The sequence below is a fragment of the Gymnoscopelus microlampas genome (assembly GCF_963454915.1).
Source record: "Gymnoscopelus microlampas genome assembly, chromosome: 11".
Lineage (NCBI taxonomy): Eukaryota > Metazoa > Chordata > Actinopteri > Myctophiformes > Myctophidae > Gymnoscopelus > Gymnoscopelus microlampas.
In genome coordinates, this window is record NC_139948.1 from 34628179 (window position 1) to 34643052 (window position 14874).

At 40.5% G+C, this 14874-nt stretch overlaps 1 protein-coding gene across 1 annotated transcript in view; it reads right to left on the reverse strand.

The window, feature by feature from the left end:
• Positions 1 to 14874, reverse strand: part of LOC311054719 (uncharacterized protein) — a gene marked incomplete at its 5' end in the record, with an annotated part of 80910 nt that overhangs the window by 42591 nt on the left and 23445 nt on the right. The window contains 20 exons of the mRNA XM_084070722.1: positions 140 to 161; positions 256 to 293; positions 414 to 511; positions 2440 to 2446; positions 3050 to 3071; positions 3166 to 3203; positions 3324 to 3421; positions 5960 to 5981; positions 6234 to 6331; positions 8260 to 8266; positions 8873 to 8894; positions 8989 to 9026; positions 9147 to 9244; positions 11173 to 11179; positions 11786 to 11807; positions 11902 to 11939; positions 12060 to 12157; positions 14087 to 14093; positions 14700 to 14721; positions 14816 to 14853. Coding sequence (XP_083926848.1) covers positions 140 to 161; positions 256 to 293; positions 414 to 511; positions 2440 to 2446; positions 3050 to 3071; positions 3166 to 3203; positions 3324 to 3421; positions 5960 to 5981; positions 6234 to 6331; positions 8260 to 8266; positions 8873 to 8894; positions 8989 to 9026; positions 9147 to 9244; positions 11173 to 11179; positions 11786 to 11807; positions 11902 to 11939; positions 12060 to 12157; positions 14087 to 14093; positions 14700 to 14721; positions 14816 to 14853 — 840 coding nt within the window. The remainder of the gene's footprint in view (positions 1 to 139; positions 162 to 255; positions 294 to 413; positions 512 to 2439; positions 2447 to 3049; positions 3072 to 3165; positions 3204 to 3323; positions 3422 to 5959; positions 5982 to 6233; positions 6332 to 8259; positions 8267 to 8872; positions 8895 to 8988; positions 9027 to 9146; positions 9245 to 11172; positions 11180 to 11785; positions 11808 to 11901; positions 11940 to 12059; positions 12158 to 14086; positions 14094 to 14699; positions 14722 to 14815; positions 14854 to 14874) is intronic.

The window sequence follows — 14874 nt, forward strand, 5'->3', positions numbered from 1 at the left end:
GAAATCAGGGGACACTCACCTATTGACACCACTGCACATTTGGCTCTCTGTAAGAGAGTGAGTTTGATTAATTTCAGAATTGTCTCCAATGAGAAGCAAAGAGAGAAAAGGTTGCTAGTAAACATTAAGCTATACTCACCGTTGGCTGAGGTCACTTTGCACTGGGAACAAGACAAAAACGAATAGCATTAGCACAGAGTCTCCTTTGACTAAACTCTTCAAATGACACAAGGACAAATATAAGTATTCGCTCACCTTTATTACCCCAATTTGTGGCTGAATCCCTTGGCAACCTGAACAGAAAGCGTCAACACAAACTTAAGCACATAGATGTCAAAACATGTAGCACAACTATGCTTGCTTGCATTCATTGAGATATTAGATAATACTTAAATCCCTGTACTGTAACTCACCTTTAGGGAGAATGCTCATCAGTTGGTCCTTGATGGCCATAATGAATGCAGCCAGTTGAGGTTGGGCTGAAGAAATGACCATGTCTAAGTTTTGGAAGCTGATGGCAAAGGAGAGGGGAAGCCATGAGTGAGGAAGACATGAACACAAGATATCAAGCACAAGCAACAACTCAATTAAACGATAAAGAATGAGTTACAACACAACTTCACTTACATGGTACTGTATGACTCGCAACTAAGGTTTGCCTGGAAATGCAAATGAGAAAAACAGGATACAGTTACGGTCTTTTAAGACAATCTTGCTAAACGCCTATATTACGTTAAAGCATTTGGATATTTACCCCTCCGGCATTTGTTTCCAGGTAAATGAGGAAGTCTTTGAATCTGGTGCCATTGCCCAGGTGATTAAAGACAATGTTGATGATGTACACTGTATTTGCAGTGTTAGGCTTCAGTACCACTTCTCCTATCTGCTGTGGAGAGAAAGCTGGCAGAACTTCCACCTATGTTGAGAATAGACAATGCACACACAGTAGTGTTACTCCTTATTTTTGGAAGTACAGCATCATTGTCATCAACGTGAAAACAAATACAGCAGTAGCAAACAAAAACTGTAGCATTTACAGTACCTATATTTTAGAATACACAAGCCAGTTTACTTCCGCAGTAGTACGTCTATTTTATAACACAGTAAAATCAGTGGTCTTGAAGTGGTACCTACCACTGAGACATTTGTCTGGAGTTGCATGACATCAGTGATGGGTACAAAGGAGATAAAAGGCCCAAAGACCAATTGTAGCCAGTAGGTGACGCTGATTGAATTGTCGACACAACCGGGAACTGAAATAAACAATGAACGCATTTGAAGACTTTGCAAATAGTTCATTTTACTTGTCATGATCATTTCTGTCAGCTATGGAATGTGCAATTTGTTTAGTTTGTCTATTTTAGAACAAAAAGGACAAGCACCTTCTGTGTCATTTCGGCTCAAATAGGCTGCAAGGAAGTTGGAGTAGATCATCTGTAGCTTTTGCCTGTCGAGAGCTGGTTGATGACCCAGAGCAGCCACTCTGCAAAGGTAAACAGGTATGAATACGAGATACAAAGTACACACATAGTAAGCATATGGATGGAAAAAGCGCTAAGCACCCAATGTAATTACACTCACAGAATCTGGTAGGTTTCACAGCTAAAGTCTTTGGTGCTGAGACAAGACAGAAACTCTCCAGATGCATGGGGGAGGAAAGGCTTAAGATTGTTTTGAAACCACTTCCGTATAAAGTGCGTATCTTTCAGCTCTTGTGGAGTAAACTGATCGACAGTGACCTCCCTGAGTACATCAAGCACAAGAGGTATGGATGGACCTTTGGGCAGGAAAGTCTGTGGACAGAAACAAAATCTCTTCATGAGGTTATATTGACAATGTTCAAATGCATTGACCTGTTATTGTTTTAGGTGTTTAGTATATGAACCTACATAAATGTTGTCTGGCTAATATATATCCTACATACATGCAGCATGCATACATTAAGCGTAAGCATATACACACACAAACGCGTTTGCGTGCACACAAGCACGGGTGTGCGTGTGCTTTTCAGGATGGGGGGAGCCATTGTCTTTACCGTGTTTGAAAGCATTTGAAGAGCATCTCCAAGATTTGCAGAGAATTTGGTGAAGAACAGTTTCCACATTTCTTTGGTGTAGCTCATGTTGTCAGACAGTTTGCACTCTATGAGCATTGACAGCTGCTCTGGACTGAGCTTGAATTGCTGAAATAACAGAAACATTCATGAAATCAAACAGCTTTAGATGAATTATGTCTGTACAAACAGTGCAGCCTTTTAACGCTATTCAGTCAGCTTGGCCCATCCCACAGTGCAACATGCAATAATGTGTCGGCATGGTTGTGTTTTTGTCTTTTTGTTTGTTTTAACTTGCAAGAGAAGACGTTGACATTTTGATGTTCTACACTGTAAGATGGATTTGAGATCAGGAATTTAATAAAACCACTAATCCGGCATCTTACCAGACAACTTGTTAAGCAACAAAACACAAAAACATCTTTACTGGGAGAGTGTAAGAGCTACCTGAGGCAGGCATGCATATTGTTGAATGCTGAAATTGCAGATGGAATCGGTCATATTTCCGCCCAAGTAGCTTTCCAGGGCAGTGCTGTGAAATAGAGGCAAAGTATTTAAGAATGAGCAATCTGGGAACCCATCGTCAAATAAAAAGGAAAAACAGCGCCCTCCAGTGTTTTTCACTAGTAGCGCCGCTCTGAATCTGTTCTTGAGAGATTAAAGAATGAGTCTATTGGGCTCCAAAAGTTCATATTGTATTCACAGTGTTGTGAGTTTGAGTCTGATTCTTGACAGCTATCGTATAGTCCTCTCTTTCTCATATCTCTCTTCTACTCAAGAGTTGAAATGCTATCAACTTAGAAACGATGCATCTGCATGGATGAGTATGCATGTACTGTACATGTCAAATCGTGACGGAAATCAGGGGACACTCACCTATTGACACCACTGCACATTTGGCTCTCTGTAAGAGAGTGAGTTTGATTAATTTCAGAATTGTCTCCAATGAGAAGCAAAGAGAGAAAAGGTTGCTAGTAAACATTAAGCTATACTCACCGTTGGCTGAGGTCACTTTGCACTGGGAACAAGACAAAAACGAATAGCATTAGCACAGAGTCTCCTTTGACTAAACTCTTCAAATGACACAAGGACAAATATAAGTATTCGCTCACCTTTATTACCCCAATTTGTGGCTGAATCCCTTGGCAACCTGAACAGAAAGCGTCAACACAAACTTAAGCACATAGATGTCAAAACATGTAGCACAACTATGCTTGCTTGCATTCATTGAGATATTAGATAATACTTAAATCCCTGTACTGTAACTCACCTTTAGGGAGAATGCTCATCAGTTGGTCCTTGATGGCCATAATGAATGCAGCCAGTTGAGGTTGGGCTGAAGAAATGACCATGTCTAAGTTTTGGAAGCTGATGGCAAAGGAGAGGGGAAGCCATGAGTGAGGAAGACATGAACACAAGATATCAAGCACAAGCAACAACTCAATTAAACGATAAAGAATGAGTTACAACACAACTTCACTTACATGGTACTGTATGACTCGCAACTAAGGTTTGCCTGGAAATGCAAATGAGAAAAACAGGATACAGTTACGGTATTTTAAGACAATCTTGCTAAACGCCTATATTACGTTAAAGCATTTGGATATTTACCCCTCCGGCATTTGTTTCCAGGTAAATGAGGAAGTCTTTGAATCTGGTGCCATTGCCCAGGTGATTAAAGACAATGTTGATGATGTACACTGTATTTGCAGTGTTAGGCTTCAGTACCACTTCTCCTATCTGCTGTGGAGAGAAAGCTGGCAGAACTTCCACCTATGTTGAGAATAGACAATGCACACACAGTAGTGTTACTCCTTATTTTTGGAAGTACAGCATCATTGTCATCAACGTGAAAACAAATACAGCAGTAGCAAACAAAAACTGTAGCATTTACAGTACCTATATTTTAGAATACACAAGCCAGTTTACTTCCGCAGTAGTACGTCTATTTTATAACACAGTAAAATCAGTGGTCTTGAAGTGGTACCTACCACTGAGACATTTGTCTGGAGTTGCATGACATCAGTGATGGGTACAAAGGAGATAAAAGGCCCAAAGACCAATTGTAGCCAGTAGGTGACGCTGATTGAATTGTCGACACAACCGGGAACTGAAATAAACAATGAACGCATTTGAAGACTTTGCAAATAGTTCATTTTACTTGTCATGATCATTTCTGTCAGCTATGGAATGTGCAATTTGTTTAGTTTGTCTATTTTAGAACAAAAAGGACAAGCACCTTCTGTGTCATTTCGGCTCAAATAGGCTGCAAGGAAGTTGGAGTAGATCATCTGTAGCTTTTGCCTGTCGAGAGCTGGTTGATGACCCAGAGCAGCCACTCTGCAAAGGTAAACAGGTATGAATACGAGATACAAAGTACACACATAGTAAGCATATGGATGGAAAAAGCGCTAAGCACCCAATGTAATTACACTCACAGAATCTGGTAGGTTTCACAGCTAAAGTCTTTGGTGCTGAGACAAGACAGAAACTCTCCAGATGCATGGGGGAGGAAAGGCTTAAGATTGTTTTGAAACCACTTCCGTATAAAGTGCGTATCTTTCAGCTCTTGTGGAGTAAACTGATCGACAGTGACCTCCCTGAGTACATCAAGCACAAGAGGTATGGATGGACCTTTGGGCAGGAAAGTCTGTGGACAGAAACAAAATCTCTTCATGAGGTTATATTGACAATGTTCAAATGCATTGACCTGTTATTGTTTTAGGTGTTTAGTATATGAACCTACATAAATGTTGTCTGGCTAATATATATCCTACATACATGCAGCATGCATACATTAAGCGTAAGCATATACACACACAAACGCGTTTGCGTGCACACAAGCACGGGTGTGCGTGTGCTTTTCAGGATGGGGGGAGCCATTGTCTTTACCGTGTTTGAAAGCATTTGAAGAGCATCTCCAAGATTTGCAGAGAATTTGGTGAAGAACAGTTTCCACATTTCTTTGGTGTAGCTCATGTTGTCAGACAGTTTGCACTCTATGAGCATTGACAGCTGCTCTGGACTGAGCTTGAATTGCTGAAATAACAGAAACATTCATGAAATCAAACAGCTTTAGATGAATTATGTCTGTACAAACAGTGCAGCCTTTTAACGCTATTCAGTCAGCTTGGCCCATCCCACAGTGCAACATGCAATAATGTGTCGGCATGGTTGTGTTTTTGTCTTTTTGTTTGTTTTAACTTGCAAGAGAAGACGTTGACATTTTGATGTTCTACACTGTAAGATGGATTTGAGATCAGGAATTTAATAAAACCACTAATCCGGCATCTTACCAGACAACTTGTTAAGCAACAAAACACAAAAACATCTTTACTGGAAGAGTGTAAGAGCTACCTGAGGCAGGCATGCATATTGTTGAATGCTGAAATTGCAGATGGAATCGGTCATATTTCCGCCCAAGTAGCTTTCCAGGGCAGTGCTGTGAAATAGAGGCAAAGTATTTAAGAATGAGCAATCTGGGAACCCATCGTCAAATAAAAAGGAAAAACAGCGCCCTCCAGTGTTTTTCACTAGTAGCGCCGCTCTGAATCTGTTCTTGAGAGATTAAAGAATGAGTCTATTGGGCTCCAAAAGTTTATATTGTATTCACAGTGTTGTGAGTTTGAGTCTGATTCTTGACAGCTATCGTATAGTCCTCTCTTTCTCATATCTCTCTTCTACTCAAGAGTTGAAATGCTATCAACTTAGAAACGATGCATCTGCATGGATGAGTATGCATGTACTGTACATGTCAAATCGTGACGGAAATCAGGGGACACTCACCTATTGACACCACTGCACATTTGGCTCTCTGTAAGAGAGTGAGTTTGATTAATTTCAGAATTGTCTCCAATGAGAAGCAAAGAGAGAAAAGGTTGCTAGTAAACATTAAGCTATACTCACCGTTGGCTGAGGTCACTTTGCACTGGGAACAAGACAAAAACGAATAGCATTAGCACAGAGTCTCCTTTGACTAAACTCTTCAAATGACACAAGGACAAATATAAGTATTCGCTCACCTTTATTACCCCAATTTGTGGCTGAATCCCTTGGCAACCTGAACAGAAAGCGTCAACACAAACTTAAGCACATAGATGTCAAAACATGTAGCACAACTATGCTTGCTTGCATTCATTGAGATATTAGATAATACTTAAATCCCTGTACTGTAACTCACCTTTAGGGAGAATGCTCATCAGTTGGTCCTTGATGGCCATAATGAATGCAGCCAGTTGAGGTTGGGCTGAAGAAATGACCATGTCTAAGTTTTGGAAGCTGATGGCAAAGGAGAGGGGAAGCCATGAGTGAGGAAGACATGAACACAAGATATCAAGCACAAGCAACAACTCAATTAAACGATAAAGAATGAGTTACAACACAACTTCACTTACATGGTACTGTATGACTCGCAACTAAGGTTTGCCTGGAAATGCAAATGAGAAAAACAGGATACAGTTACGGTCTTTTAAGACAATCTTGCTAAACGCCTATATTACGTTAAAGCATTTGGATATTTACCCCTCCGGCATTTGTTTCCAGGTAAATGAGGAAGTCTTTGAATCTGGTGCCATTGCCCAGGTGATTAAAGACAATGTTGATGATGTACACTGTATTTGCAGTGTTAGGCTTCAGTACCACTTCTCCTATCTGCTGTGGAGAGAAAGCTGGCAGAACTTCCACCTATGTTGAGAATAGACAATGCACACACAGTAGTGTTACTCCTTATTTTTGGAAGTACAGCATCATTGTCATCAACGTGAAAACAAATACAGCAGTAGCAAACAAAAACTGTAGCATTTACAGTACCTATATTTTAGAATACACAAGCCAGTTTACTTCCGCAGTAGTACGTCTATTTTATAACACAGTAAAATCAGTGGTCTTGAAGTGGTACCTACCACTGAGACATTTGTCTGGAGTTGCATGACATCAGTGATGGGTACAAAGGAGATAAAAGGCCCAAAGACCAATTGTAGCCAGTAGGTGACGCTGATTGAATTGTCGACACAACCGGGAACTGAAATAAACAATGAACGCATTTGAAGACTTTGCAAATAGTTCATTTTACTTGTCATGATCATTTCTGTCAGCTATGGAATGTGCAATTTGTTTAGTTTGTCTATTTTAGAACAAAAAGGACAAGCACCTTCTGTGTCATTTCGGCTCAAATAGGCTGCAAGGAAGTTGGAGTAGATCATCTGTAGCTTTTGCCTGTCGAGAGCTGGTTGATGACCCAGAGCAGCCACTCTGCAAAGGTAAACAGGTATGAATACGAGATACAAAGTACACACATAGTAAGCATATGGATGGAAAAAGCGCTAAGCACCCAATGTAATTACACTCACAGAATCTGGTAGGTTTCACAGCTAAAGTCTTTGGTGCTGAGACAAGACAGAAACTCTCCAGATGCATGGGGGAGGAAAGGCTTAAGATTGTTTTGAAACCACTTCCGTATAAAGTGCGTATCTTTCAGCTCTTGTGGAGTAAACTGATCGACAGTGACCTCCCTGAGTACATCAAGCACAAGAGGTATGGATGGACCTTTGGGCAGGAAAGTCTGTGGACAGAAACAAAATCTCTTCATGAGGTTTTATTGACAATGTTCAAATGCATTGACCTGTTATTGTTTTAGGTGTTTAGTATATGAACCTACATAAATGTTGTCTGGCTAATATATATCCTACATACATGCAGCATGCATACATTAAGCGTAAGCATATACACACACAAACGCGTTTGCGTGCACACAAGCACGGGTGTGCGTGTGCTTTTCAGGATGGGGGGAGCCATTGTCTTTACCGTGTTTGAAAGCATTTGAAGAGCATCTCCAAGATTTGCAGAGAATTTGGTGAAGAACAGTTTCCACATTTCTTTGGTGTAGCTCATGTTGTCAGACAGTTTGCACTCTATGAGCATTGACAGCTGCTCTGGACTGAGCTTGAATTGCTGAAATAACAGAAACATTCATGAAATCAAACAGCTTTAGATGAATTATGTCTGTACAAACAGTGCAGCCTTTTAACGCTATTCAGTCAGCTTGGCCCATCCCACAGTGCAACATGCAATAATGTGTCGGCATGGTTGTGTTTTTGTCTTTTTGTTTGTTTTAACTTGCAAGAGAAGACGTTGACATTTTGATGTTCTACACTGTAAGATGGATTTGAGATCAGGAATTTAATAAAACCACTAATCCGGCATCTTACCAGACAACTTGTTAAGCAACAAAACACAAAAACATCTTTACTGGGAGAGTGTAAGAGCTACCTGAGGCAGGCATGCATATTGTTGAATGCTGAAATTGCAGATGGAATCGGTCATATTTCCGCCCAAGTAGCTTTCCAGGGCAGTGCTGTGAAATAGAGGCAAAGTATTTAAGAATGAGCAATCTGGGAACCCATCGTCAAATAAAAAGGAAAAACAGCGCCCTCCAGTGTTTTTCACTAGTAGCGCCGCTCTGAATCTGTTCTTGAGAGATTAAAGAATGAGTCTATTGGGCTCCAAAAGTTTATATTGTATTCACAGTGTTGTGAGTTTGAGTCTGATTCTTGACAGCTATCGTATAGTCCTCTCTTTCTCATATCTCTCTTCTACTCAAGAGTTGAAATGCTATCAACTTAGAAACGATGCATCTGCATGGATGAGTATGCATGTACTGTACATGTCAAATCGTGACGGAAATCAGGGGACACTCACCTATTGACACCACTGCACATTTGGCTCTCTGTAAGAGAGTGAGTTTGATTAATTTCAGAATTGTCTCCAATGAGAAGCAAAGAGAGAAAAGGTTGCTACTAGTAAACATTAAGCTATACTCACCGTTGGCTGAGGTCACTTTGCACTGGGAACAAGACAAAAACGAATAGCATTAGCACAGAGTCTCCTTTGACTAAACTCTTCAAATGACACAAGGACAAATATAAGTATTCGCTCACCTTTATTACCCCAATTTGTGGCTGAATCCCTTGGCAACCTGAACAGAAAGCGTCAACACAAACTTAAGCACATAGATGTCAAAACATGTAGCACAACTATGCTTGCTTGCATTCATTGAGATATTAGATAATACTTAAATCCCTGTACTGTAACTCACCTTTAGGGAGAATGCTCATCAGTTGGTCCTTGATGGCCATAATGAATGCAGCCAGTTGAGGTTGGGCTGAAGAAATGACCATGTCTAAGTTTTGGAAGCTGATGGCAAAGGAGAGGGGAAGCCATGAGTGAGGAAGACATGAACACAAGATATCAAGCACAAGCAACAACTCAATTAAACGATAAAGAATGAGTTACAACACAACTTCACTTACATGGTACTGTATGACTCGCAACTAAGGTTTGCCTGGAAATGCAAATGAGAAAAACAGGATACAGTTACGGTATTTTAAGACAATCTTGCTAAACGCCTATATTACGTTAAAGCATTTGGATATTTACCCCTCCGGCATTTGTTTCCAGGTAAATGAGGAAGTCTTTGAATCTGGTGCCATTGCCCAGGTGATTAAAGACAATGTTGATGATGTACACTGTATTTGCAGTGTTAGGCTTCAGTACCACTTCTCCTATCTGCTGTGGAGAGAAAGCTGGCAGAACTTCCACCTATGTTGAGAATAGACAATGCACACACAGTAGTGTTACTCCTTATTTTTGGAAGTACAGCATCATTGTCATCAACGTGAAAACAAATACAGCAGTAGCAAACAAAAACTGTAGCATTTACAGTACCTATATTTTAGAATACACAAGCCAGTTTACTTCCGCAGTAGTACGTCTATTTTATAACACAGTAAAATCAGTGGTCTTGAAGTGGTACCTACCACTGAGACATTTGTCTGGAGTTGCATGACATCAGTGATGGGTACAAAGGAGATAAAAGGCCCAAAGACCAATTGTAGCCAGTAGGTGACGCTGATTGAATTGTCGACACAACCGGGAACTGAAATAAACAATGAACGCATTTGAAGACTTTGCAAATAGTTCATTTTACTTGTCATGATCATTTCTGTCAGCTATGGAATGTGCAATTTGTTTAGTTTGTCTATTTTAGAACAAAAAGGACAAGCACCTTCTGTGTCATTTCGGCTCAAATAGTCTGCAAGGAAGTTGGAGTAGATCATCTGTAGCTTTTGCCTGTCGAGAGCTGGTTGATGACCCAGAGCAGCCACTCTGCAAAGGTAAATAGGTATGAATACGAGATACAAAGTACACACATAGTAAGCATATGGATGGAAAAAGCGCTAAGCACCCAATGTAATTACACTCACAGAATCTGGTAGGTTTCACAGCTAAAGTCTTTGGTGCTGAGACAAGACAGAAACTCTCCAGATGCATGGGGGAGGAAAGGCTTAAGATTGTTTTGAAACCACTTCCGTATAAAGTGCGTATCTTTCAGCTCTTGTGGAGTAAACTGATCGACAGTGACCTCCCTGAGCACATCAAGCACAAGAGGTATGGATGGACCTTTGGGCAGGAAAGTCTGTGGACAGAAACAAAATCTCTTCATGAGGTTTTATTGACAATGTTCAAATGCATTGACCTGTTATTGTTTTAGGTGTTTAGTATATGAACCTACATAAATGTTGTCTGGCTAATATATATCCTACATACATGCAGCATGCATACATTAAGCGTAAGCATATACACACACAAACGCGTTTGCGTGCACACAAGCACGGGTGTGCGTGTGCTTTTCAGGATGGGGGGAGCCATTGTCTTTACCGTGTTTGAAAGCATTTGAAGAGCATCTCCAAGATTTGCAGAGAATTTGGTGAAGAACAGTTTCCACATTTCTTTGGTGTAGCTCATGTTGTCAGACAGTTTGCACTCTATGAGCATTGACAGCTGCTCTGGACTGAGCTTGAATTGCTGAAATAACAGAAACATTCATGAAATCAAACAGCTTTAGATGAATTATGTCTGTACAAACAGTGCAGCCTTTTAACGCTATTCAGTCAGCTTGGCCCATCCCACAGTGCAACATGTAATAATGTGTCGGCATGGTTGTGTTTTTGTCTTTTTGTTTGTTTTAACTTGCAAGAGAAGACGTTGACATTTTGATGTTCTACACTGTAAGATGGATTTGAGATCAGGAATTTAATAAAACCACTAATCCGGCATCTTACCAGACAACTTGTTAAGCAACAAAACACAAAAACATCTTTACTGGGAGAGTGTAAGAGCTACCTGAGGCAGGCATGCATATTGTTGAATGCTGAAATTGCAGATGGAATCGGTCATATTTCCGCCCAAGTAGCTTTCCAGGGCAGTGCTGTGAAATAGAGGCAAAGTATTTAAGAATGAGCAATCTGGGAACCCATCGTCAAATAAAAAGGAAAAACAGCGCCCTCCAGTGTTTTTCACTAGTAGCGCTGCTCTGAATCTGTTCTTGAGAGATTAAAGAATGAGTCTATTGGGCTCCAAAAGTTTATATTGTATTGACAGTGTTGTGAGTTTGAGTCTGATTCTTGACAGCTATCGTATAGTCCTCTCTTTCTCATATCTCTCTTCTACTCAAGAGTTGAAATGCTATCAACTTAGAAACGATGCATCTGCATGGATGAGTATGCATGTACTGTACATGTCAAATCGTGACGGAAATCAGGGGACACTCACCTATTGACACCACTGCACATTTGGCTCTCTGTAAGAGAGTGAGTTTGATTAATTTCAGAATTGTCTCCAATAAGAAGCAAAGAGAGAAAAGGCTGCTACTAGTAAACATTAAGCTATACTCACCGTTGGCTGAGGTCACTTTGCACTGGGAACAAGACAAAAACGAATAGCATTAGCACAGAGTCTCCTTTGACTAAACTCTTCAAATGACACAAGGACAAATATAAGTATTCGCTCACCTTTATTACCCCAATTTGTGGCTGAATCCCTTGGCAACCTGAACAGAAAGCGTCAACACAAACTTAAGCACATAGATGTCAAAACATGTAGCACAACTATGCTTGCTTGCATTCATTGAGATATTAGATAATACTTAAATCCCTGTACTGTAACTCACCTTTAGGGAGAATGCTCATCAGTTGGTCCTTGATGGCCATAATGAATGCAGCCAGTTGAGGTTGGGCTGAAGAAATGACCATGTCTAAGTTTTGGAAGCTGATGGCAAAGGAGAGGGGAAGCCATGAGTGAGGAAGACATGAACACAAGATATCAAGCACAAGCAACAACTCAATTAAACGATAAAGAATGAGTTACAACACAACTTCACTTACATGGTACTGTATGACTCGCAACTAAGGTTTGCCTGGAAATGCAAATGAGAAAAACAGGATACAGTTACGGTATTTTAAGACAATCTTGCTAAACGCCTATATTACGTTAAAGCATTTGGATATTTACCCCTCCGGCATTTGTTTCCAGGTAAATGAGGAAGTCTTTGAATCTGGTGCCATTGCCCAGGTGATTAAAGACAATGTTGATGATGTACACTGTATTTGCAGTGTTAGGCTTCAGTACCACTTCTCCTATCTGCTGTGGAGAGAAAGCTGGCAGAACTTCCACCTATGTTGAGAATAGACAATGCACACACAGTAGTGTTACTCCTTATTTTTGGAAGTACAGCATCATTGTCATCAACGTGAAAACAAATACAGCAGTAGCAAACAAAAACTGTAGCATTTACAGTACCTATATTTTAGAATACACAAGCCAGTTTACTTCCGCAGTAGTACGTCTATTTTATAACACAGTAAAATCAGTGGTCTTGCAAGTGGTACCTACCACTGAGACATTTGTCTGGAGTTGCATGACATCAGTGATGGGTACAAAGGAGATAAAAGGCCCAAAGACCAATTGTAGCCAGTAGGTGACGCTGATTGAATTGTCGACACAACCGGGAACTGAAATAAACAATGAACGCATTTGAAGACTTTGCAAATAGTTCATTTTACTTGTCATGATCATTTCTGTCAGCTATGGAATGTGCAATTTGTTTAGTTTGTCTATTTTAGAACAAAAAGGACAAGCACCTTCTGTGTCATTTCGGCTCAAATAGGCTGCAAGGAAGTTGGAGTAGATCATCTGTAGCTTTTGCCTGTCGAGAGCTGGTTGATGACCCAGAGCAGCCACTCTGCAAAGGTAAACAGGTATGAATACGAGATACAAAGTACACACATAGTAAGCATATGGATGGAAAAAGCGCTAAGCACCCAATGTAATTACACTCACAGAATCTGGTAGGTTTCACAGCTAAAGTCTTTGGTGCTGAGACAAGACAGAAACTCTCCAGATGCATGGGGGAGGAAAGGCTTAAGATTGTTTTGAAACCACTTCCGTATAAAGTGCGTATCTTTCAGCTCTTGTGGAGTAAACTGATCGACAGTGACCTCCCTGAGTACATCAAGCACAAGAGGTATGGATGGACCTTTGGGCAGGAAAGTCTGTGGACAGAAACAAAATCTCTTCATGAGGTTATATTGACAATGTTCAAATGCATTGACCTGTTATTGTTTTAGGTGTTTAGTATATGAACCTACATAAATGTTGTCTGGCTAATATATATCCTACATACATGCAGCATGCATACATTAAGCGTAAGCATATACACACACAAACGCGTTTGCGTGCACACAAGCACGGGTGTGCGTGTGCTTTTCAGGATGGGGGGAGCCATTGTCTTTACCGTGTTTGAAAGCATTTGAAGAGCATCTCCAAGATTTGCAGAGAATTTGGTGAAGAACAGTTTCCACATTTCTTTGGTGTAGCTCATGTTGTCAGACAGTTTGCACTCTATGAGCATTGACAGCTGCTCTGGACTGAGCTTGAATTGCTGAAATAACAGAAACATTCATGAAATCAAACAGCTTTAGATGAATTATGTCTGTACAAACAGTGCAGCCTTTTAACGCTATTCAGTCAGCTTGGCCCATCCCACAGTGCAACATGCAATAATGTGTCGGCATGGTTGTGTTTTTGTCTTTTTGTTTGTTTTAACTTGCAAGAGAAGACGTTGACATTTTGATGTTCTACACTGTAAGATGGATTTGAGATCAGGAATTTAATAAAACCACTAATCCGGCATCTTACCAGACAACTTGTTAAGCAACAAAACACAAAAACATCTTTACTGGGAGAGTGTAAGAGCTACCTGAGGCAGGCATGCATATTGTTGAATGCTGAAATTGCAGATGGAATCGGTCATATTTCCGCCCAAGTAGCTTTCCAGGGCAGTGCTGTGAAATAGAGGCAAAGTATTTAAGAATGAGCAATCTGGGAACCCATCGTCAAATAAAAAGGAAAAACAGCGCCCTCCAGTGTTTTTCACTAGTAGCGCCGCTCTGAATCTGTTCTTGAGAGATTAAAGAATGAGTCTATTGGGCTCCAAAAGTTTATATTGTATTCACAGTGTTGTGAGTTTGAGTCTGATTCTTGACAGCTATCGTATAGTCCTCTCTTTCTCATATCTCTCTTCTACTCAAGAGTTGAAATGCTATCAACTTAGAAACGATGCATCTGCATGGATGAGTATGCATGTACTGTACATGTCAAATCGTGACGGAAATCAGGGGACACTCACCTATTGACACCACTGCACATTTGGCTCTCTGTAAGAGAGTGAGTTTGATTAATTTCAGAATTGTCTCCAATGAGAAGCAAAGAGAGAAAAGGCTGCTACTAGTAAACATTAAGCTATACTCACCGTTGGCTGAGGTCACTTTGCACTGGGAACAAGACAAAAACGAATAGCATTAGCACAGAGTCTCCTTTGACTAAACTCTTCAAATGACACAAGGACAAATATAAGTATTCGCTCACCTTTATTACCCCAATTTGTGGCTGAATCCCTTGGCAACCTGAACAGAAAGCGTCAACAC